At 35.9% G+C, this 22,500-nt stretch overlaps 2 protein-coding genes across 5 annotated transcripts in view; both read right to left on the bottom strand.

Moving 5' to 3' along the window:
• tm9sf4 (transmembrane 9 superfamily protein member 4) overlaps positions 1-302 on the bottom strand; it is a 31,994-nt gene extending 31,692 nt beyond the window's left edge. For 2 of the 3 annotated variants that reach the window (XR_012398270.1, XR_012398269.1), the window contains exon 1: positions 246-302. Coding sequence is in view for 1 of the 3 variants with exons in the window: in NM_200510.2 (NP_956804.2) it covers positions 246-278 (33 nt within the window). In the remaining 2 variants the exon portion in view is untranslated. The remainder of the gene's footprint in view (positions 1-245) is intronic. The other variant, NM_200510.2, reaches the window with a different exon arrangement.
• Positions 303-6,637: 6,335 nt separating this feature from the next.
• The window catches only part of hck (HCK proto-oncogene, Src family tyrosine kinase), a 36,659-nt gene continuing 20,796 nt past the window's right edge, over positions 6,638-22,500 (bottom strand). For both annotated transcript variants that reach the window (XM_068216859.2, XM_005174121.6), the window contains 7 exons: positions 22,331-22,477; positions 19,144-19,296; positions 16,687-16,869; positions 14,334-14,410; positions 11,288-11,441; positions 11,076-11,207; positions 6,638-8,785 (listed from right to left, as the gene is read on the bottom strand). In XM_068216859.2, coding sequence (XP_068072960.1) covers positions 8,583-8,785; positions 11,076-11,207; positions 11,288-11,441; positions 14,334-14,410; positions 16,687-16,869; positions 19,144-19,296; positions 22,331-22,477 — 1,049 coding nt within the window. In that variant the 3' untranslated portion in view covers positions 6,638-8,582. The remainder of the gene's footprint in view (positions 8,786-11,075; positions 11,208-11,287; positions 11,442-14,333; positions 14,411-16,686; positions 16,870-19,143; positions 19,297-22,330; positions 22,478-22,500) is intronic.

Genomic DNA, 22,500 nt, shown 5'->3' with positions numbered 1-22,500 from the left:
TCTTATTAGATCCGGGCAATATCCCTTAGCAAACACTCGGTAATTAGCTGCCTGCTAAGTGTTCAGGCTTAACCGGTTGCTTTTAAGTCGGCATCTACTATGAGGAAATAACAAATCACAACATATAGCACACTAGCTGGCAGCACCACGAAACAACTTGCGTTAAATGAAATGATCTATTATCATGAGGAATGAAACGTTTGGTGAAATGGAAAAACAGAAGAGACTTTAGCATCGGTACTCACCATCGCCGCCGCCATCTTGAATACACGTGTCATTGCGGACGTCACAGGAAGGATGTCAATGCGTCATAATTCCGCTGTCATTTCACTTTCAAAGCTCACAAGGAAGTCCAACCTTATGAATATTGACACAGCAGGGAGGTAACAGCTCGTTTGTGCTCAAGATTTTACCCTCTATTTTATTCCCTTGTTATGTTGCTCGCGTTTCATTTGATTATCATTAGAAATTAAAGAAACTTAACGAATTTCCTGCCACAACAACGCAAGTTGTGTTGATTCTGATAATCATTCATTCATTCATTTATAATGTGTAAAGCTTTGAAAAAAGTCACAGCAGGCGTTTAAAATATTTGCACAAATGTTTGTCTTTGTGAGTGGACAACATATGTTCAAAGTATTATGTACACCCGTTTTGTATTCTGTATTTGATCCTCTGACACTAATAACAAACAATTTCAATGTTATATTTCAAAAAGAAGCACTGGGCAAAGATTTATTCATTCATTTTCTTTTTGGCTTAGTCTCTTTATTAATCTGGGGTTGCCACAGCAAAGTGAACCACCAACTTATCCAGCATATGTTTTACACGGCTTTGGACTGTGGGGGAAACCGGAGCTCCCGGAGGAAACCCACGCGAACACGGGAAGAACATGCAAACTCCACTCAGAAATGCCAACTGATTTAGCCGAGGCTCGAACCAGCAACGTTCTTGCTGTGAGGCGACAGCACTACCTACTGCGCCATTGCGTTGCCCTGGGCAAAGATTAATCAAGATTAATCGCATCCAAAATAAGTTTGTTTTGACTTAATAAATGTTTTAATTAATATTTTTATTATGTATATGTGTTTACAAAACATACATAAAAACAAAACTTTTTTGTCACATAGATGTTGAAATTTAAATATAATTTGTATCATATATTTTATTTTCATTCATTCATTTTACTTTGGCTTAGTCTCTTTATTCATCAGGGGTTGCCGCAGCAGAATGAACCCTCAACTTACCCCAGCATATGTTTTACTGAGCGGATGCCCTTCCAAGTGCAACCCAGTACTGGGAAAAGCACATACACACTCATTTACACACTCACTCATACACTACGGCCAATTTAGTTTATTCAGTTCACCTATAGTGCATGTGTTTGGACTGTGGGGGAAACCGGAGCACCCAGAGGAAACCCACGTGAACACGAGGAGAACATGCAAACTCCACACAGAAATGCCAACTGGCCCAGCATGGACTCGAACCAGTGCTGTGAGGAGACAGTACTAATCACTATATTTTATATTTACAAAATAGTCATATACAGTGCACACTCATTTGCAAATGAATGACTTTTATTTTAGATATGATTCATCGCGATTAATCTTTGGAGCATTAAAAAAAAAAAACAGCTTAAGCTGACTCTTAGACTCTTTCACTTTTTTCAAACTTTAATAGCAGCAAGAATTAGAACCGAGTTTGCTTTTTTAAACTGACAAATAACTGTTTTTAATGACATATAAGGAATTGAAAACATTTATTGTATTGTTGAAGAAACACATCTAATTATGTTTGTTTAATTTATTAATTAATTTTAATGTATTTTAATTTTGGAAAGTATTGGAAGCTTTGTTAAAGGTATTTTATTATTATTTTAAAAAGGAAAAAAAAGCTGATTAAAAATATATATAATGTGCTAAATAAAGAGATGTAAAAATAAACTATCTATCTATCTATCTATCTATCTATCTATCTATCTATCCATCCATCCATCCATCCATCCATCCATCCATCCATCCATCCATCCATCCATCCATCCATCCATCCATCTATCTATCTCTGTCTGTCTGTCTCTCTGTCTGTCTGTTTGTCTGTCTATAAATACTGGTTATATTTACAATTACTTTATTAGGTACATCTTATTAGTACTGGGTTGGACCCCCTTTTGCCTTCAGAACTGCCTAAATCCTCCATGGCATAGATTGAACAAGGTACTGGAAATATTCCCGAGATTTTGGTCCATATTGAGATGATAGCATCACACTGCTGCAGATTTGTTGGCTGCACATCCATGATGGGTATCTCCAGTTCCACCACATACCAGAGGTGCTCTATTGGATTGAGATCTGGTGACTGTGGAGGTCATTTGAGTACAGTGAACTCATAGTCATACTAATGGACCCAAAGTGTGCCAAGGAAACATCACCCACACCATTACACCACCATCACTAGCCTGAACCATTGAAACAAGGCAGAATGGATCCATGCTTTCTTGTTGTTGATGTCAAATTTTGACAAACCCAAACTCGGCAGCAGAAATCAAGAGTCAAACAACAGTTTTCCAATCTTCTATTGTCCAATTTTGGTGAGCCTGTGCCAATTGTAGCCTCAGTTTCCTGTTCTTAGCCGACAGGAGTGGCACCAGGTGTGGTCTTCTGTTGCTGTAGCCCATCTACTTCAAGGTTAAAAGTGTTGTGCGTTTAGAGATGATTTTCCACATACCTCGGTTGTAACAAGTGGTTATTTGAGTTACTGTTTCTTTTCTATCAGCTCGAACCAGTCTGGTCACTTTCCTTTTGACCTCTGGCATCAACGAGGCCAAAAGAGAGATATTTTCTTTTTTTCAGATCACTTTCTGTGAACCCTAGAGATGGTTGTGCATGAAAATCCCAGTAGATCAGCAGTTTCTGAAATAATTAGACCTGCCCGATTGGCACCAACAACCATGCCATGTTCAAAGTCACCTAAATCACCTTTTCCCCCACATTCTGATGCTCAGTTTGAACTGCAGCAGATCGTCTTGACTATGTTTACATGCCGAAATGCATCAAGTTGCTGCCATGTGATTGGATGATTAGAAATTTGAGGTAATAAGGTATACCTAATAAAGTGGCCGGTGAGTGTATATAATAAATAAAATAATTTTTTTACAACTTTAACGAGAATAAAAGTGAATAATAATTCTATGACAGATTTCAAATTAAACAGATTTATTTATGTGGTGGACTCATTTTTAACATGTACACAAAAATATATATTTTTTTGTCTTCTTTAAAAGACAAATATGTAAAATCAACCAGCATGACGTCTCACACAAAGGATGTTGATGTTAATGAAGGCACTAATGCAATGTCTCTGTGCTTGCAGGAAATCTGAACGAAACCACAGAATGTCATAAATGATAGAAATATCATTTACTATTGCACAAAAGTTCAAACAAATACAGTAGCAACTGAAGACATGCACACACCAAAAGACACACATTAACCGATAAATAGCTTTAGGCTTGCAAAAGTATTAAATTAACAAAACAAAAATCTGAGAAAGCAAGCATAAACTTACAAATACATACAAATTGAATACAGAAGTAGTACTATTTAACTGAAAACTATAACCTGATTTCTTCATAACTACCTTTTAGGAACATGTTCTGAAATGCTTGAGTTAATGAGTTAATATAGTTAATATAGTTTCCCCCCCCCTGAACAAATACATTCATATTTCACATTTTGCAATCCACAATAACATCTCTGAAACCTAATGTAGGTTGGTTTTAGGAATAATTTGTGATCAAAATTGATTTTAATGCCCTTAATGTGTACTTTAAATTCCAATGCACAATAGGACAAAGAGGAGACGTTGTATTTTGGTGTCTGCAAATAACTAAATGTACAATAATTAGTTTTATATACAAAGCATATGAAATACAAGTGAAAATGATTTCAGGTTTCAAATAAAATGTTAAAATATGGCTGAAATAATGTTTCATGGTCATTCAGTGTAACACTATAGATATATATATATATATATATATATATATATATATATATATATATATATATATATATATACTTATTCTGACCCGTGAATATATAAAAATATATATAAAAGAATAAAAACTCTTGCTAAATTAGATCATATTTGAACTGATTAAAAGTCTCTTGCGGACAAATGGGTAAAACCTAGTAGTTTGATAGATTGTGGTAAAGCATAAAGTATTTTAAATGGTAAGTAATTAGTATTGAGTGATGCAGTGTAAAGTCTTTAATATGACTCTTTTTTTTTTCTAAATGTTCTGAAACTTATTCTAAATCATACAACTTTTTAGTTTTATAAACTGTTGTTACATTGAAGGGCGAGGCAGTGGCGCAGTAGTTAATGCTGTCGCCTCACAGCAAGAAGGTTGCTGGTTCGAACCTCGGCTCAGTTGGCGTTTCTGTGTGGAGTTTGCATGTTCTCCCTGCCTTCGCGTGGGTTTCCTCTGGGTGCTCCGGTTTCCCCCACATTGGGTAGGCTAAATTGTCCGTGGTGAATGTGTGTGTAGATGTTTCCCAGAGATGGGTTACGGCTGGATGCTGCATAAAAAATTGCTGGATAAGTTGGTGGTTCATTCCGCTGTGGCGACGCCGGATTAATAAAGGGACTAAGCCGACAAGAATGTTACACTGAATGACATGTTATTGGGTATATTCTGTATGATTTATGAAACTTATGATTATGTATAAAAGTGTGTCTCGGTTACGAACATAACCCTCATTCCCCGAATAGGGAACAGAGGCGTGTGTCTAGATAAAGACGCTTTGGGAAATCGCTAGATGACCAAAGTGTCTTTTATCTAGACACACAATAGAGTTCCCATGAAAGGAATGTCTCGGTTAAGAATGTACAGTTGAAGTCAGAATTATTAGCCCCCCTGAATTAGTAGATCCCTGTTTATTTTTTCCCCCAATATTTTTTCTCTCCAAGTTTTCAATGGAGAGCAGATTACTAAACATAGATTTAATAACTCATATCTAATAACTGATTTGTTTTATCTTTGCCGTGATAATAGTAAATAATATTTGACTAGATATTTTTTAAGACTTGTCTCCACAGCTTAAAGTGACATTTAAAGGGTTAATTAGGTTAACTAGGCAGGTTAGGGTAATTAGATAAGTCATGGTATAACAATGGTTTGTTCTGTAGACTATCAGGAAAAAATATAGCTTGAAGGGGCTAATAATTTTGTCCTTAAAATGGCTTTTAAAAAATCTAAAACTGCTTTTATTCTAGCCAAAATAAAACGATACTATTTTTTCCAGAAGAAAAAATATTATCAGACATACTGTGAAAATTTCCTTGCTCTGTTAAATATCATTTGGGAAACATTTAAAAAAGAAAAAAAATTTAAAGGGGGCTTAATAATTCTGACTTCAACTGTAACCCTCATTCCCCAAATAGGGAACAGAGACATGTGTCTAGATAAAGACACTTTGGTTGTAGCGATCTCCTAAAGTGTCTTTGTCTAGACACACATCTGAGTTCCTATGAAGGGGAACCATAATTTTTTGGTCTTAGAAAAATATATTAATCATCTCTTATTCTAAATAACTGTGATAACTCCATTATTAAAGATATAACATTATTCGTATATATATATATATATATATATATATATATACATACACGAAAAATGTAATATATATATATATATATATATATATATATATATATATATATATATATATATATATATATATATAAAATAAATCAGTAAAGTGAGTAAGGACAATATTATCTCTTGCGCGTTTTACATTAAAATGATAACTATAGAGCTTCTATTGTGCAGCACTCTGCGTAAGGCAAAGGGCTGTGCAGGAATTAGAAATGTATTCATTTACACATCATTTAAATAACACACCTACGCCTTCACATTTGATATCACTACATATGTATAAAGTCAATGGGTTGGCATGGATAAATTATCCACCTTTTTTTCCGCAGCCTGTGATGCTTTGCGTGAATTATGAGAATAACCCAAGACAATAGATGACAATCCGGAAGTCATTCGCCGAAATGGCATAACAGCTAACGCCAGTACCTGAGGAAGGAGCCCTGAGGCCGTTTTTATTTTAATGGATGTCAATGAAGGAGAGGTGTCACTTTACTGAATAAACAGCTTTTCTGATTAAACAACTTGTCATTTTATCAATCGAAAGCCTCTCCGCTGATCTTCAACATGTTAAACACTAAACAATGCATTCATGGTGAATCATTACCCTGATAAAAAGGCATTATAGGGAATGCTGCATCAGCTAGGTCTATCAACTGTAAATGCTGACCAGCAATTTTAAAGCTGTTACATGATCGGCTGAGGCGCTTATGGAATCCATGTTAGCCGTTACGCTTTTCCCGATAGTGAGTAATACACTGATTTCCATCTTCATGTAGTTTAGAAAATCTCAAATTCATATAACTGAAATTGTACAATCAATAGGGACAGTCTTTTTTTTTTATTGTGCACAAAGAGATGTCATGTTGTCTATTGTAATCATTCATTGAATATTTTAAAAAAATTATAGAATTAACAAAATTTTGGCGTACAGTAAATAATATCTTTCAGAAGGTCATGATTCGCACTCATTAAATAATTACTTTATATAGCTTTATTTTATATTATTAGGAGAAACATAACACAGACGTTTCAGCACAATGTCTTCACAATTTTTTAGTGTGGTTAATACAGTATATTGAAACGTACATTTTACATTTACATTTAGTCATTTAGCAGACGCTTTTATCCAAAGCGACTTACAAATGAGGACAAGGAAGCAATTTACACAACTATAAGAGCAACAATGAATAAGTGTTATAGGCAAGTTTCAGGTCTGTAAAGTCTAAGAAGGAAAGTATTAATACATTTTTATTTTATTTTTTTAGTATAGTTAGTGGTATATCCAGAGAGGCAATTGCAGATTAGGAAGTGAAGTGGAGACTAAATAGAGTTTTTAGACGTTTCTTGAAAACAGCGAGTGACTCTGCCGTTCTGATGCAGTTAGGGAGATCATTACACCAACTGGGCAGATTGAATGCGAGCGTTCGGGAAAGTGATTTCTTCCCTCTTTGGGATGGAACCACGAGGCGACGTTCATCCACAGAACACAAGTTTCTGGAGGGCACATAGATCTGCAGAAGAGAGAGCAGATAAGAAGAAGCAAAGCCAGAAGTCGCTTTGTAGGCAAACATCAGAGCTTTGAATTTGATGCGAGCAGCAACTGGCAGCCAGTGCAAACGGATGAGCAGCGGAGTGACATGTGCTCTTTTAGGTTCATTAAAGACCACTCATGCTGCTGCGTTCTGAAGCAGCTGAAGAGGCTTGATAGAGTTAGCTGGAAGCCCGGCTAGTAGAGAGTTGCAGTAATCCAGTTTGGAGAGAACAAGAGCTTGAACAAGGAGTTGAGCTGCATGTTCAGATAAGAAGGGTCGGATCTTTCAGATGTTATAAAGTGCGAATCTGCATGATCGAGCAGAAATGTGGTCAGAGAAGTTTATGACTTGTCTAACTGATGACATAATGTGATTAACTGTGGGATAAAAGGGTGGTGTGAGATGATTGTGTCACGCACTGAGGAAGGCATTGTGTTTTGTTTCTCCTAAGAATGTAAAATAAAGCTATACAAAGTATTGAGTGTGAATCATGACCTTCTGAACAATATTATTAACTAGTTTAACACACCAAAATATTTAAAAACACGAGCGCACAGTTTAAACTACATTACTTAATATAAATAATGCCCAAAACTACTCTCTACAAATCTTTCAGGGGGAATATTACAGCCATACATTGAATATTACTGTACTGAAGGGAATGGAAATAGATAATGATCTGGGCCAACAAAGCACATTCATTTTCCTTCAGCTTAGTCGCTTATTTACCCAGGGTGGCCACAGTGGAAATAACCGCCAACTATTCCAGCATATGTTTTATGCAGTGGATGCCCTTTTGGCTGTAACCCAGTACTGGGAAACACCTAGTCATACTTGAATTCATACACGCACTCATACACTACGGCCAATTTATTTGATTCAATTCACTTATAGAGCATGTCTTTGGACTGTGGGGAAAGCCAGAGCACCTGGAGGAAACGCACATGAACATGGGGAGAACATGCAAACTCCACACAGAAATGCCAACTGGCCCAGCCGAGACTCGAACCAGCGACCTTCTTGCCCACCATGATGCCTGAACTAAACACAGTGAACTCAAAAAAAGAGCTTTGGCCACAGATGTGCTTGTGATTCGACTGCTACTTTAAAACATTAAGCATAGCGTAATTATAATGATGGATAAAAATAAAGTACGAGGCCAAATGTAACTGTTACTGTTCATTGATTCCTTTTTGTGGTACAACTCTATCATCTAAAAGGGTTTTATTCAGTTCTTTTGATTAGAAGTTCACGAAACAGACCCATAGTTTGAAATGCAATTGACACATGCAGGAAAAAAGGTGGATGTGTGTGTTGATTTCTTTGAGAGTTACTGATGTGAAGGATTGAAATATTTTGTGTGTGTGTGTGTATGTGTGTGTGTGTTTTTCTCAAGGTTGTTGCTGATACTGGCTCTCGGTGGCAGTGTAAAAGTCCTCCAGCACGCTCTGCAGGTACTCAAAGGTGGGTCTGTCCTCAGGCTTGTTCTTCCAGCACTCTAGCATGATGTCGTAGAGCTCTTGAGGACAGGAGTCCAGACGCTGCATGCGGTAACCTCTCTCAAGAGCACGGATTACCTCGGGGTTGGTCATCCCTACACAAAAACACACACACAGTGTAAAACAGAGAGTTCAGGAGATTCTACTATTAGCTGTTGCTTCTGTTACTACATAGTTCTGGGTCAATGTCTAAAAAAGTAATTTGAGTTAACATTTGTGTTTTAAACTGTATGGTTGCTCTGCTGGAAGTACCAAAACTGTAGCTTGCTATTATTGCATCACATCATATTTATGCACAGCCTGTTCACTGGTTGTTAAAAAGCAATGTCTAAAATGACTTTCATATATTTTAGTTTGATCTACAGAAGACAGACACTTTGTAAAATGTCATTCAGTGTAAGAAAAGTTTCTATACAAAAAAATCTGGCATATTAAAAGACATCAATACAATATTTTTAAGGATCACAGTGCAGCTTCAATATACTTATTAATCGTCATGTTAAAAGGATAGTTCATACAAAAATGAAAATTCTGTCATCATTTACTCATCCTTCACTTGTTCCACATGGTTTCATTCTTTTGTTGAACACAAAGGAATATATTCTGAAGACTGTTGTAAAAAAGCAGCATTTCTTGTTCCTACTATATGTCAATGGTTGCTTCATAATATCTTCCATCAGAATTGTTTGTGTTCAACTAAAGGAAGAAGTTAATAAAAGAGAGAGAACCACTGAGGAAATGGTGCATGAGGATGTAAATCTATATGTTAAATCTATATGTTTTGCGAGTATACTGTACTTTAACCACTTGGTTTAGTTCTTAAACGCGTTTTAAGTATAATCATGTATTATTTTATGTATTTAATCAGCATACACAAGTGTCTTAATTGGTTTTCATAAATAAATATGCTATGATGAATGATAATGGAACATTATTTTGCCCAAAATTGAGATTTAATTTTACAAACATAATTAGAAACATTTGTTTATATTATTGTTTATATTATTTTTTTTTTGTCAAATGTAATCATTTTAAAAGTAAAATGTCATTGTATAACATGGTTGAACAGAATGTTTAATATTATTTTCATTTTAATTATTTAAAAAAAGATTTCCTATAAACTCCAAATATAATGACATCAAGCATGCGTTGGATTAATTTAGTTAATGTTTTCTTTAGACTTTCTATTTATCAAAAGTAATGAAAATTGTTAACACAATTTACAACAATAATAATAATAATAATAATAATAATAACATTAATAATAATACTAATAATAACAACAACAATAATAATAATAATAATAATAATAATAATAATAATAATAATGGGCGAAGCAGTGGCACAGTAGGTACTGCAGTCGCCTCACAGCAAGAAGGTCCCTGGGTCGCTGGTTCGAGCCTCGGCTCAGTTGGCGTTTCTGTGTGGAGTTTGCATGTTCTCCCTGTGTTCGCGTGGATTTCCTCCGGGTGATCCGGTTTCCCCCACAGTCCAAACACAAGCAATACAGGTGAATTGGGTAGACTAAATTGTCCGTATGAGTGTGTGTGTGTGTAAATGTGTGTGTGGATGTTTCCCAGAGATGGGTTGTGGCTGGAAGGGCATCCGCTGCGTAAAAACTTGCTGGATAAGTTGGCGGTTCATTCCGCTGTGGCGACCCCGGATTAATAAAGGGACTAAGCCGACAAGAAAATGAATGAATGAATAATAATAATAATAATATTAATAAAAATAAATTTTTTGTGGACCAAATAAACATTTATGTAATCATGCTAAATATTCAGCTTTATAGTCACATTAATATATTTTCCCTACTAAAAAATCCAGCTTAAACCAGCCTAGGCTGGTTGGCTGGTTTTAGCTGGTCGACCAGCCTGGTTTTAGAGGTGTTTTGGCCATTTCCAGGCTGGTTTCCAGCCATTTCCAGCCTGGTCTTAGCTGGTCAGGCTGGGAGATGACCAGCTAAAACCAGCTTGACCAGCCTAGCCAGGCTGGTCAAACTGGTTTTAGCTGGATTTAGCTGGTCATTTTCCAGCCTGACCAGCTAAGACCAGGCTGGAAATGGCTGGAAACCAGCCTGGAAATGGCCAAAACCCCTCTAAAACCAGGCTGGTCGACCAGCTTAAACCAGCCAACCAGCCTAGGCTGGTTTAAGCTGGATTTTTCAGTAGGGTTAACACACTCAAAACAATAAAACAGAGATACAAATATATATTTATTTCATATTGCAAATGATTTATAATTGTAAACTTCTATTTAATTTACAGTAAAGTGATATTGCTTGATTCATTGTATTTTTGATAACTAAACCATTTTGGTGAGCATAAGAGCCTTTTTTCTTAATTTTAGTGTGAAAAATGTAACTGATAACAGTGGAACAGTCACCTGGGTATGGCGTGCGGCCATAGCTAATGATTTCAGTCAGCAGGATGCCGAAAGACCACACATCGGATTTGATGGTGAAGGAGCCATAGTTTATAGCCTCTGGAGCTGTCCACTTAATAGGGAACTTTGCACCTGAGGTCACAAGAAAACAACATTAAAACGACCCATAAACATGCTGAAGTTTACCAACATGACTCAAATACCAGACAGACCTTCTCTAGCAGTGTATTCGTTGTCCTCTATGATACGTGCCAGTCCAAAATCAGCAATCTTACACACTAAACTTTTGTTGACCAGGATGTTGGCAGCACGGAGATCTCTGTGAATGTAGTTCCTCTGCTCAATGTAAGCCATACCTTCTGCAATCTAAATGAGGAAACACAGCCACATTTAGATTAATGCTAAATGCTAATGCTAATAAGAGAACAGGAGGTTAGTCGCCAACAGGTAAGATAAGCTATGATGAATTTGTGTGTCTGTGTGTGTGTGGTTGTGTGTGTGGTTGTGTGTGTGTGTGTGTCCTCTTATCGCTCAGGGCAGATTCACATCTGTCTTTTTAAGTGCTCGTAGTTCTCTTCCTCTTTCCAACTCAGTGTCGCACCCCTTTTTTTATTTTGCAACCGTCACGCACACTTGAACTCAAAATCATCACTTGTTTTTTTTTAATTAACAATGTTTTTTTTTCATGTAGACTAGCTAAATAGGATTTTGAAATAGCTATTTGTTGTAGTATGCCATCAGAAATATCAATTTGCATTTCCAAACATTCATTTAGCCATTGTAATTGACCCTTAATCTCCAAGACTCTTCAAGAAAGCGATTATTTAAAGCTACCTGTAAGGTTTATCACAAGTGTAGCTAGGATTCTATTTACAGTAGTGCATTTTTTGTTTTAAAATTTCTTTTTTTATGTAAACACTACTCATCTGACTGATCATTGTGTTTTAGAAAAAAACATCTCTGTCCATTCTATACAGCTTTAAACCTATGATATGTGACCATTCACTCACATTTTGCCGGCATCAGTACTTGCAGTCTACTGGTTATGTAATGGTCAAATGAGAGGGGCTAGATGGATCAGGGAACAATATGCAATAGTATGCTATAGAAGAGTAATCAGAGATCTATTGTGAATAGCTGTGCCTACGTTTTCAACAGTTTGCTTAACTGCCCGTCTATACAAAACTCTTCATTTTCACTGGTCAAAGATGTCGGAGTAGTGTGGATGCCAGGTGTAACCATAACAAAATTCTTACTTCGATTTTTTTGTCCTGTTTCTTGACCAAATATCTAAAAATACTTAAATCAAACAGCATTTTCTAGACAGATACTGTCTTGTTTTCAGAAATACTGATAATAATTGAGTTGAGTTTTTCTTTAAAACAAGCATAATAATCCACGAATGGGGTAAGTAATGTAATATTGTTTCTCTATTCATTGGCAGATTATCTTGCTTGTTTTAAAGAAAAACTCACTTAATTTTGACCTATTATTTGTGGAAACAAGACAAACTTTTCTGCTTGTCTAGAAAATACTTCTAAATGCATACTAATATGCAAATGTATTAGTGTAAACAGTTTCTTTAAAAAACAAAGAGTGGTCACACAAATGGTTTCATTTATTCAATATAAGTTAATTCATAAATAAAATCCAATTATGAATTTATTTTTGGGGATGTCCCGATCAGTTTTTTTTGCCCTCGAGTCCGAGTCATTTAAATTCAACTATCTGCCGATACCGAAACCCAATCCAATACTTTTATAATACATAAAAAGTATAAAGAAAAGCGAAGAAAGAGATCCAGGATGTTCCTTATTTTTTTATTTAATTCACCTTATTTAAACATTCAACAACTCTTTTAACAAACAGAGCACTGCTGTGAGGTAGCTTGAACAATCAAGTAATAAATAACATCTATTCTTCACTTTTGGACTTTAGTACGACAGTACAAAAAAATCTAATATGTAAAACAAATAGCACCTTAACTAAAAATACCCAACAGGCAATCCCAAGTTTACATATCTCTCAGTTTGCTAAGGCAATATTTTCATCATCAACTTGATAATACCTCCAGACCGCACACATACTTGTGCTTTATGCTTCCATGTTCTACTTTGCCTGGATTTAACATATATCAGTTAATATTGATATTTAACCTATAGCAATATTAAAACTCTACAAAAAAGTGATGTCATGCCGCACGTGTTGCTTTTCTAGGTTAAGTCAAGAAAGAGGTCTAACTCTGTGCCACTGCATAACTATCGATGTATTAAAAAATAATGAGAATTTATACAGTATGTTATATGCATACAGTTGAAGTCAGAATTAATAGCCGCCCTGAATCGTTTTCCCCTGTTTATTTTTTTTCCCCAATTTCAGTTTAATGGAGATTTTCTCAACACATTTCTGAACATAATAGTTTTAATAACTCATTTCTAATAGCTGATTTATTTCATCTTAGGCAATTAGGCAAACTATTGTATAATGATGGTTTGTTCTGTAGACTATGGAAAAATATATAGCTTAAAGGGGCTTATAATTTTGACCTCAAAATGGAATTAAAAAAATTACAAACTGCTTTTACTCTAGCCAAAATAAAACAAATAAAAGCAAAAAGACATTCTCCAGAAGAAAAAATATTATCAGACTTACTGTGAAAATTTCCTTGCTCTGGTAAACATCATTTGGGAAATAATTAAAAATGAAAAAAAATCAAAGGGAGTTTAATAATTCTGATTTCAACTTCTGTGTATTTGTCTGTTTAAGCACATAGCCAAATTCCAGGTGTTGCAGCACCTCTTTATCATTATAGAGCACTTCCAACAGACACACAATGTCACATTCATTGACTGATTTTGAGGTTACAAAGAAATGAATATGGCTTTAGAAGAACAGAAAAAATGCAGCTGTTTTTATAATCATTTCATAGTGTTTTCATAATCGCTGTAAGCCTAAATAAAAAAAACGGAAACAAAATTCTCTTGTACAATACAGACAGGGAACTGATATGATCTTGGAACAGTACAAAGAGAAAAATGAATAGACTGTCATGTAAATATCTACCACCCTCTCTTTCTCTTTCTCTCTCTCTCTCTCTCTGTCTCTCTCTCACACACACACACACCTCAACACAAACGTTACTGTCTGTCGGTTTTGCATTTGAATATTAAAATGAACTAGGACAAACCTGATGAAGGGAACTCTATGTGGGGGAGGAAACAAATTAACAGAGCAAATGAGGCCTTCAAAGCATCTCACCTGTGCTGAGAAGTCGATCAGTTTGGGCAGCTGGACTCGGTTCCCTTCGTCGCTTTTAATGAAGTCCAGTAAACTGCCTGTAAATCAAATGCACACAAATGTAAGTAACAGAGAAATATAAAGATATGCTTTTGCACACAGTGATGTTGCAATGTTTATTTTTGTATGAAGTATGAAAACCATGCTGTGAGGGATAAAAATACAATGGAATCTATTCTGACAATCCAAGATCACAGTCTAAGGCGCAGGTGTAATTGCACTTTTGCTATTTTAAGGATGCGAAAAATAGTCTGTGTACTCAGCGCATGTTTTAAAAGTGTTATTTTCTTAATGAGTTACGGGTGTGCTTTGGGCAAAACATTATTTTAATTTTAATTTAATTAATAATTATTTTATTTTAATTTTAACAATTTAACCAATCAGAGTGCCATCTACCATTCCTTTTAGGAGCAAGATGTGCAAGTAAGTGTTAAGCTGTGGCATTTGAGAAATTGATGCTGCATCGATGCTGAGATTGTGAAAATGTATCGATATTCTCTCTTGAATCGATTGTGAGCTCAGTTTCTAACAGCAGATCTCAATGTATGCTTTACAAACAGCTGTACGCTGCTTGCACTACAATTCCTTACATAAAGCAGTTGGAGGTAAAATAATAATTAATAAAGTTAGGAAAGGTTTTAGCGAAGTACAAGAGTATTCGTAGTGAGCTGTGTTTAAATTCATTTTTGTTGCATAAAAACCATCTCACATGATTTGTCAAATGGACAAGCGCTCTTCATCATGAGTATTAGAGTGTAGATAAAAAATAGCCATCTAGATGGCAAAAAACTAGCCTAGAGCGCCATCTGCTGATAAAAACTAGCCTAGAATGCCATCTGCTGGTAAAAACAACCCTAGAGTGCCATATGTGGTGAAAACCACTCTAGAGCGCCATCTGCTAGTAAAAACTAGCTTAGAGCCCCATCTGCTGATAAAAACTAGCCTAGATTGCCATCTGCTAGTAAAAACCACCCTAGAGTGCCATCTGCTGGTAAAAACTACTCTAGTGCGCAATCTGCTGGTAAAAACTAGCCTAGAGTAATCTGCTGATTAAAACCAGCCTAGAGGGCCATCTGCTGGTAAAAACCACTCTAGAGTGTTATCTGCAGGTAAGATCTATAATTAAAAAACACCCTAGAGTGCCATATGAAAAAACTAGCCTACATTGTCATCTGCTTGTAAAAACCACCCTAGAGTGTCATCTGCTGTTAAAAACTAGCCTAGAGCACCATCTGCTGATAAAAACTAGCCTAGAGTGATATCTGCTGGTAAAAACTAGCCTAGAGCGCCATCTGCTGATAAAAACTAGCCTAGAGCGCCAACTGCTAGCAAAAAACTAGCCTAGAGTGACATCTGCTGGTAAAAAGTAGCCTACAGCTCTATCTGCTGTTAAAAACTAGCCTAGAGCGCCATCTGCTGATAAAAACTAGCCTAGAGCGCCAACTGCTAGCAAAAAACTAGCCTAAAGTGACATCTGCTGGTAAAAAGTAGCCTACAGCTCTATCTGCTGTTAAAAACTAGCCTAGAGCATCATCTGCTGGTAAAAACTAGCCTACAGCTCTATCTGCTGATAAAAAACTAGCCTAGAGTGCAGTCTGCTGGTAAAATCTAGCCTAGAGTGCCATCTGCTGTTTTAAAACTATACTTGAGCACCATCTGCTGGTAAAAACTAGCCTAAAGCCCCATCTGCTGTTAAAAACTAGCCTAGAGCACCATCTGCTGGTAAAAACTAGCCTAGAGCGCCATCTGCTGATAAAAACTAGCCTAGATCGCCATCTGCTGGTAAAAACTAGCCTAGAGCGCAATCTGCTGATAAAAACTAGCCTAAAGCACCATCTGCTGATAAAAACTAGCCTAGAGCGCCAACTGCAGATAAAAACTAGCCCAGAGCGCCAACTGCTGATAAAAACTAGCCTAGAGTGCAATCTGCTGGTAAAAACTAGCCCAGAGTGCCATCCGCTGTTAAAACTAACCAATCAATTCATGAGAAAATGGTGATGAATTTTGAAAATTACAGAATCGATGCAGAATAAAGAACTAAAAAATAAATAAATTAAAAACATCAGCGGAATCTGATAATAAAGTCTTTATATAATTGAAAAGGTCATGCTTATATATCGCAAGAGAAATCCTTTTGTGATAGGTATAACTGATCTAAAAGTCTCGAGTTGTAAAAATGATCTAATCTACTACCTTTACATAGTGTGACTTTATAAAAACTCTAAGCCCATATCCCTCTCACCCTCTCATTTATCCACATTAAATATAATATTGCTATGTATATCCTGACTAAAGTGTTTGGAGTTGCATGCACCTTTCTCCATGAACTCTGTAATGATGTAAATGGGCTCTTCTTTGGTGACCACAGCGTTGAGACGGACCAGTTTGTCGTGCTGTAGGCTTTTCATTAAGTTGGCCTCCATAAGGAAAGCTTCCACAGACATACTGCCAGGCTTCATAGTCTTCACCGCCACTTTGGTGTGCTTGTTGTACATTGCTGAAAAGCAAACAGAGATAAGTCTCATTGGTACTCTACGCTTCATTTCACCACAGGATCTGAAAAAATTGCCCTGTTTCAGATCAGGTTCAGGATCAGGTCAGTTCTTAGATTTTCAGGTTAGTGTTTTTATTTAGGTTTAAAATTAGTTAAAGTATATTGCTTTATATATATATATATATATATATATATATATATATATATATATATATATATATATATATATATATATATAGGCCCTATGTGCCCTTTAGTGTAATTGTATTGTTTACAAATTTTTATTTTTACTTATATTTTAATTATATTTATTGGTAATTTAGTTTTAAAATTGTACTTTTGTATTAATATTATATGTTAGGCACCTAAGGTCTGTGAGTAACACAATTTTTATTCTCTGTATGTCCTGTACATGTGGTTGAATTGACAATAAAGCTGACTTTGACTTTGAAATAAGCAATAAAACAATAAACTGCAAATATCCTCACATGGCTTATTGCCTTAATGTAACAATAAAATCATAGATAACTGTTGGTGTAAATAATCTGTAATATATTCAACATATAATGTATGATATATTATAAAAATATCATCAAATATAGTCCAACATACTAAAAATCTAGCATACATCACTAAAATGTTAAATAAAATATATTTAAATATATTTTTAAAACATATTGGTAATATGATATGGATAGTTTTTTTATCAATTGAATGAATGAATCAGTTAATAAATTAATGAATCAATTAATAAATGAATAAATCAATCAATGCTTAAAATACATTGCTAAATATTAATAATAATAATAATAATGCATTTTATTTAAAGGCACCTTTCATGACACTCGAGGTTACCGTACAGGACAGCTAGAACACTCAGTTCAAATAAAAACACAATAAAAGTCAATAAAATACAATACAAACTTTAAAAATGCAGTCGGGTTAAAGTGAATAAGCTGTTCTAAACAGATGTGATTTAAGTTTGGATTTAAATTGTGAAAGAGAGTGAATTCCAAAGCTGAGGAGCAGAGTGGCTGAAGGATCTGCTCCCCATCATGACAAGGCGGACAGAGAGAACAGTTAGGTGAATGGAAGTAGAAGACCTGAGTGTTCGAGAAGGTGTGGCGATTTGAACAAGATTTGCAAGGTGTGGAGGAGCAGGACTGTTGATGGCTTTAAAAGTGAGGAGAAGTATTTTATAGGTAATTCTGAAAAAGATGGGAAGCCAGTGAAGCTGTTGTAGAATGGGTGTGATGTGACAGATAGAGTTTTTTTTTTTGGTGATAATACGGGCTGCAGCATTTTGTACCAGTTGTAATTTATGAAGGGTTTTGTTAGGGAGGCCAAACAGAAGGGAATTACAGTAGTCTAAATGGGATGTGACTAAACTATGAACAAGAAGGGCAGCTGAATGAGGTGTGAGGGAAGGACGTAACCGATTTATATTTCGAAGGTGGAAATAAGTGGACCGGGTGACATTATTACATGTGCAGTGAATCAAAGGGTGCTGTTGAAGATGACCCCCAGACTCTTAACCTGAAGGGAGGGGGTAATGACAAAATCATCTGTAGGAACTGAAAAGTTTTGTGATTTGTTTAAGTGGATTGTATAAGTAAAAGTTCAGTTTTATAATTATTTAATTTCAGGGAGTTTGTGGTGAACCAGGATTGGATGTCTGCAATCTAGTTAGTAAGGGATGAAGCGGGGAGTTTGTGGTTAAGTTTGGTTGATAGGTAGAGTTGGGTGTCATCAGCAATGAAAATGAATTTGGTGTTTGCGGAAAATATAACCAGGTGGAAGAAGATAGATGATAAATAGCAGGGGACCCAAAACTGAACCCTGGGGCACACCGGTAGTGACGGGGACTGATGACGAGGTGAAAGACTTTAATTGAATGAACATTCTGTTGAATATTCTGTTGTTAATGAAAGAATCTAAACGGCAAAATTGTAATTGAATATATTAAAAATAATAATATTGATAATTTAGGATATATTTTCAGAAAACAGTTAAAAAGTTTGATACACGTTACTTTTATTTACTAAATAAATAAATGATACATTTGAGCAATTTCTAGTTGTGGCAGCTTTTCGACGCGTTAATGTATAATACACTACCAAAATTTGCAACACTTTAAATCTACTTAAAGCTTCACATAGCTATCAACTTCAATCCTGTATTTCACTTTGTCCAAAAGCATTTAAACCCTAAATAAACAACATTATTTATCATTACACAAATTTGAATAAGCAATAAATCGATATCTGAGTGTCTTACCCATCCAGACCTCCCCAAACTGTCCTGCTCCCAGACGTTTGTCCAGTTTGAGGGACTCGCGTGGAATCTCCCATGCGTCTTTCTCCCAAGGCTTCTGAGGTTTGGGACTCAGACAGGGAGAGGTGAGAGACTGGCACAGCCCATCGCTCTGCTCTGTACAGCAACATTTAAACCATTGTTAACTTTAAAGACAGACACTGCTGATGAATCAACTAATAGTCATCACCATATTTATCTAGTTTTCTAAAATGTTGTTTAAATTAGCAAAATTGGCATTATTGAATTAAATCTGTTCTTATTTGCATATACAGCTGAAGGCCCTCCTATTATTAGCCCCAATGTTAATTTTTCTTTTATTTTCTGTAAGAAGATTTATTTCAACACATTTCTAAACTCAAGTCATTTTTAATAACTGATTTCTTTGCCATGATGACAGTACATAATATTTTATAGATATTTTTCAAGATACTAGTATTCTTAAAAGCTTGAATTGCAATTTAAAAGCTTAACTAGATTAATTAGTTTAATTAGACAAGTTAGGGTAATTAGGCAAATCATTGTATAATGATGGTTTGTTCTGTAGACAATCGGGAAAAAACTGCTTTAGGGGGATAATTATATTGACCAAAAAAATAAATAAATAAATAAAAACTGCTATTATTTTTGTCGAAATAAAACAAATAAGACTTTCTCCAGAGGATGAAAAAAAATTATATAGGAAATATTGTGAAAAAATCCTTGCTCTGTTAAACATCATTTGGGAAAATTTAAAAAAGAAAAAAAATCACAGGAGGGTAAATAATAGGCATGCGCCGATCAGGATTTTCAGCCTATAGGAGTACCGATTCCTTGTCATGGTGATCTGCTAGTATCAATTCCGATGCTTTAAGCTTTATATAACCAATGCAGAAAGCACATTTTCCCTCACGCCCCCACACATCCTCCTCACATGTTGTAGCTGCTGATGTATATTACCTGGGTGCGCACGTGGGTCTTCTTCTGCTTATAAACAAACACTTGCGATCAGTTCATGAGATCGGCGGAGTACCGTTCGAGTCATGAAATGTGATTATCAGCCGAAACCGATCTCTGACTGATCAATCAGAGCATCCCTAATAAATAATTTTGACCTCAACTGAATTTATCGTACAATTATTATTTTTGTGAACATGTAAGAGTTAATGTGTGCTGAAGTACAGCTGACTGGAGATTTCTGTCTCAGCGCAGAAGAAAAAATAGTCATTTTGAGAAAACGGCCTTCAAAAATATCATTTGTACTGTCATTGAAATTCACACACATAAAAAAAAAAATAAAAAATTGACTCAACTTAAAATTGTAAGGCAATTTGTTGCACAGCTTTCTTTGGAGTTGACTCAACTTTTAACCCAAGTACTGTACTTAAAGGGTCACGAAACACCAAAACACATTTTTTGAGCTGTTACAGTCGTATATGTGTCCCACACTGCTAAAAACACTATTAGGACACTAATACTATTAGGTTGTTTTTTCGTTATTTCGAGCAAATTCGTACTTCCGGTTTGAAACAAATTTTTGAAGCTGCGTCACGGCCATGAGATCTTAGCATGTAGACTGGACGTCTGTACCTGGGAGTGCCTTATTACGTCTCTGAGTGTGTTGCATTAATGCATGAGTAAGACTTGGTTCAAACAAATAAGCGCGCTCTATTGTGTATGCGGTGCAACTTCATTAATGTGCATGATAACTTCGAAGTTTTTACCTGTTACAGTGTTCAGAGTCAGACGGCAGAGAGACGACACATTGTGTTGCCAAAACAAGCGTGCAGTGTTGCTTTTATAATTTGCTGCAATGAAGGTTTTGTTTTCATTTTCTCTCTATGAGAGCGCAGCTGGACTCACATGTGGATCACAGTACACACGACGCTCGACAACAATACATGTCTAAGGAACCTTTTTTTTTTACCCGAGAGCTTTTCTCATCTGGAAACGGTGAAATCCAGATTTGCTGCTCGTCTCCTCTTAATAAAGATGTGGCTCTAGTTGGTGTTGATTGTCCTGTCTCTACAGATTTGGTGAGTGAGCGACCAGTGGTCTTTGTTTATTAAGATGGCAAAGTTAGTTAGTATCGAACTAACTATTACATCGAGTGTAAACATGTTAGCACCACAATCCAACTATTATCGTCGTGTAGGATTTTCACTGCATTTTGTGAACGGAATAGCACACACAGCTGTCTGACGCTACCTGCCGAGTGCATCTAAGGTTTTTTTTCTCTCATTCGCCGTGCGGTAACAAACACTGCATGAAAAATACACGCTTAGAGCAGTTCCTCGAATCAAATATCTCGTTTGTCACGAGGGGCATGAATGAAATTCCTGAATGAACGAGCCAAACAAGTTAAAGTCCACTATTTAATAATTTGTCAAATAATTCGATTACTGATGTCCATGTAAACACAGTCACTGTCTTTCTCCCCTGTGTGTGTATGTTAGTTTTGCCTCTGAAAATCAGCTCCTCCCATTTTTATGCAAATTTTACAGACCTTCCCTCTTTTGCTCCTCCGACACTCCTCCCTAAACAGAGCTGGACACGCCCACTTTTCTGACTTTTTCTAAAGTAGAGGTGTTAAAACACCCTGCTGAAACAAGGGGGTTTGAATTTAAGTCAGATTAACTTAAGTCAAGTCAAAAAAGTTGACTTAAGTCAAGTCATTTTAAAGTTGATTTTAAATAGATTTTAAAGTGCCACAAAAGAAACATTTAAAGGTGTATTTTGGATGATTTGTTTCCATTAGACCAGGGGTGTCAAACTGGAGGGCCGCAGCCCTGCACATTTTAGTTCCAACCATGCATCAACATGCTTACCTGTAGGATTCAAATAAACCTGAAAAACTCAATAAGTTTGATTAGTGTTGATGAGTGTTTAATTAGGTTTGGAACTAAACTGTGCAGAGCTGCTGCACTCCAGGAACTGAGTTTGACACCTGTGCTTTAGACACAAAAATAAAATCACTTTATGTACAGCTAAAAAGCCCAAAATTTTAAAAACGAAGAAAAAGAAATCATCCGCAGCATTGCAAATGACAACCAAATGACAGAACAAACATTGAAGGCTAATTGTCACCCAACACTACAAACTAAAAATATCTCCAATGAAAGGTGACATTTTGCATATTCCAGCAGTCCAGATCTGTGCATCTTGTACTCACTTTTGTAGTGGCTGACCAGGTCCTGCAGGGTGTTGAATGTGATTCGCGGGGAAATATAGAAACCGCCGTTATCCAGTGTGCGGATCTTATAATGCTTGACAGTGTCAGCCTGATGGTCGCTGTCTCTCACAGACAAAGAGTAGCTTCCTAAGAGGAAGAGGTTCACAGGT

Source organism: Danio rerio, chromosome 23, assembly GCF_049306965.1.
Source record: "Danio rerio strain Tuebingen ecotype United States chromosome 23, GRCz12tu, whole genome shotgun sequence".
Classification (NCBI taxonomy): domain Eukaryota; kingdom Metazoa; phylum Chordata; class Actinopteri; order Cypriniformes; family Danionidae; genus Danio; species Danio rerio.
The sequence above is the reverse complement of the archived record's forward strand: the minus strand, read 5'-3'. Positions and strand labels throughout refer to the sequence as shown.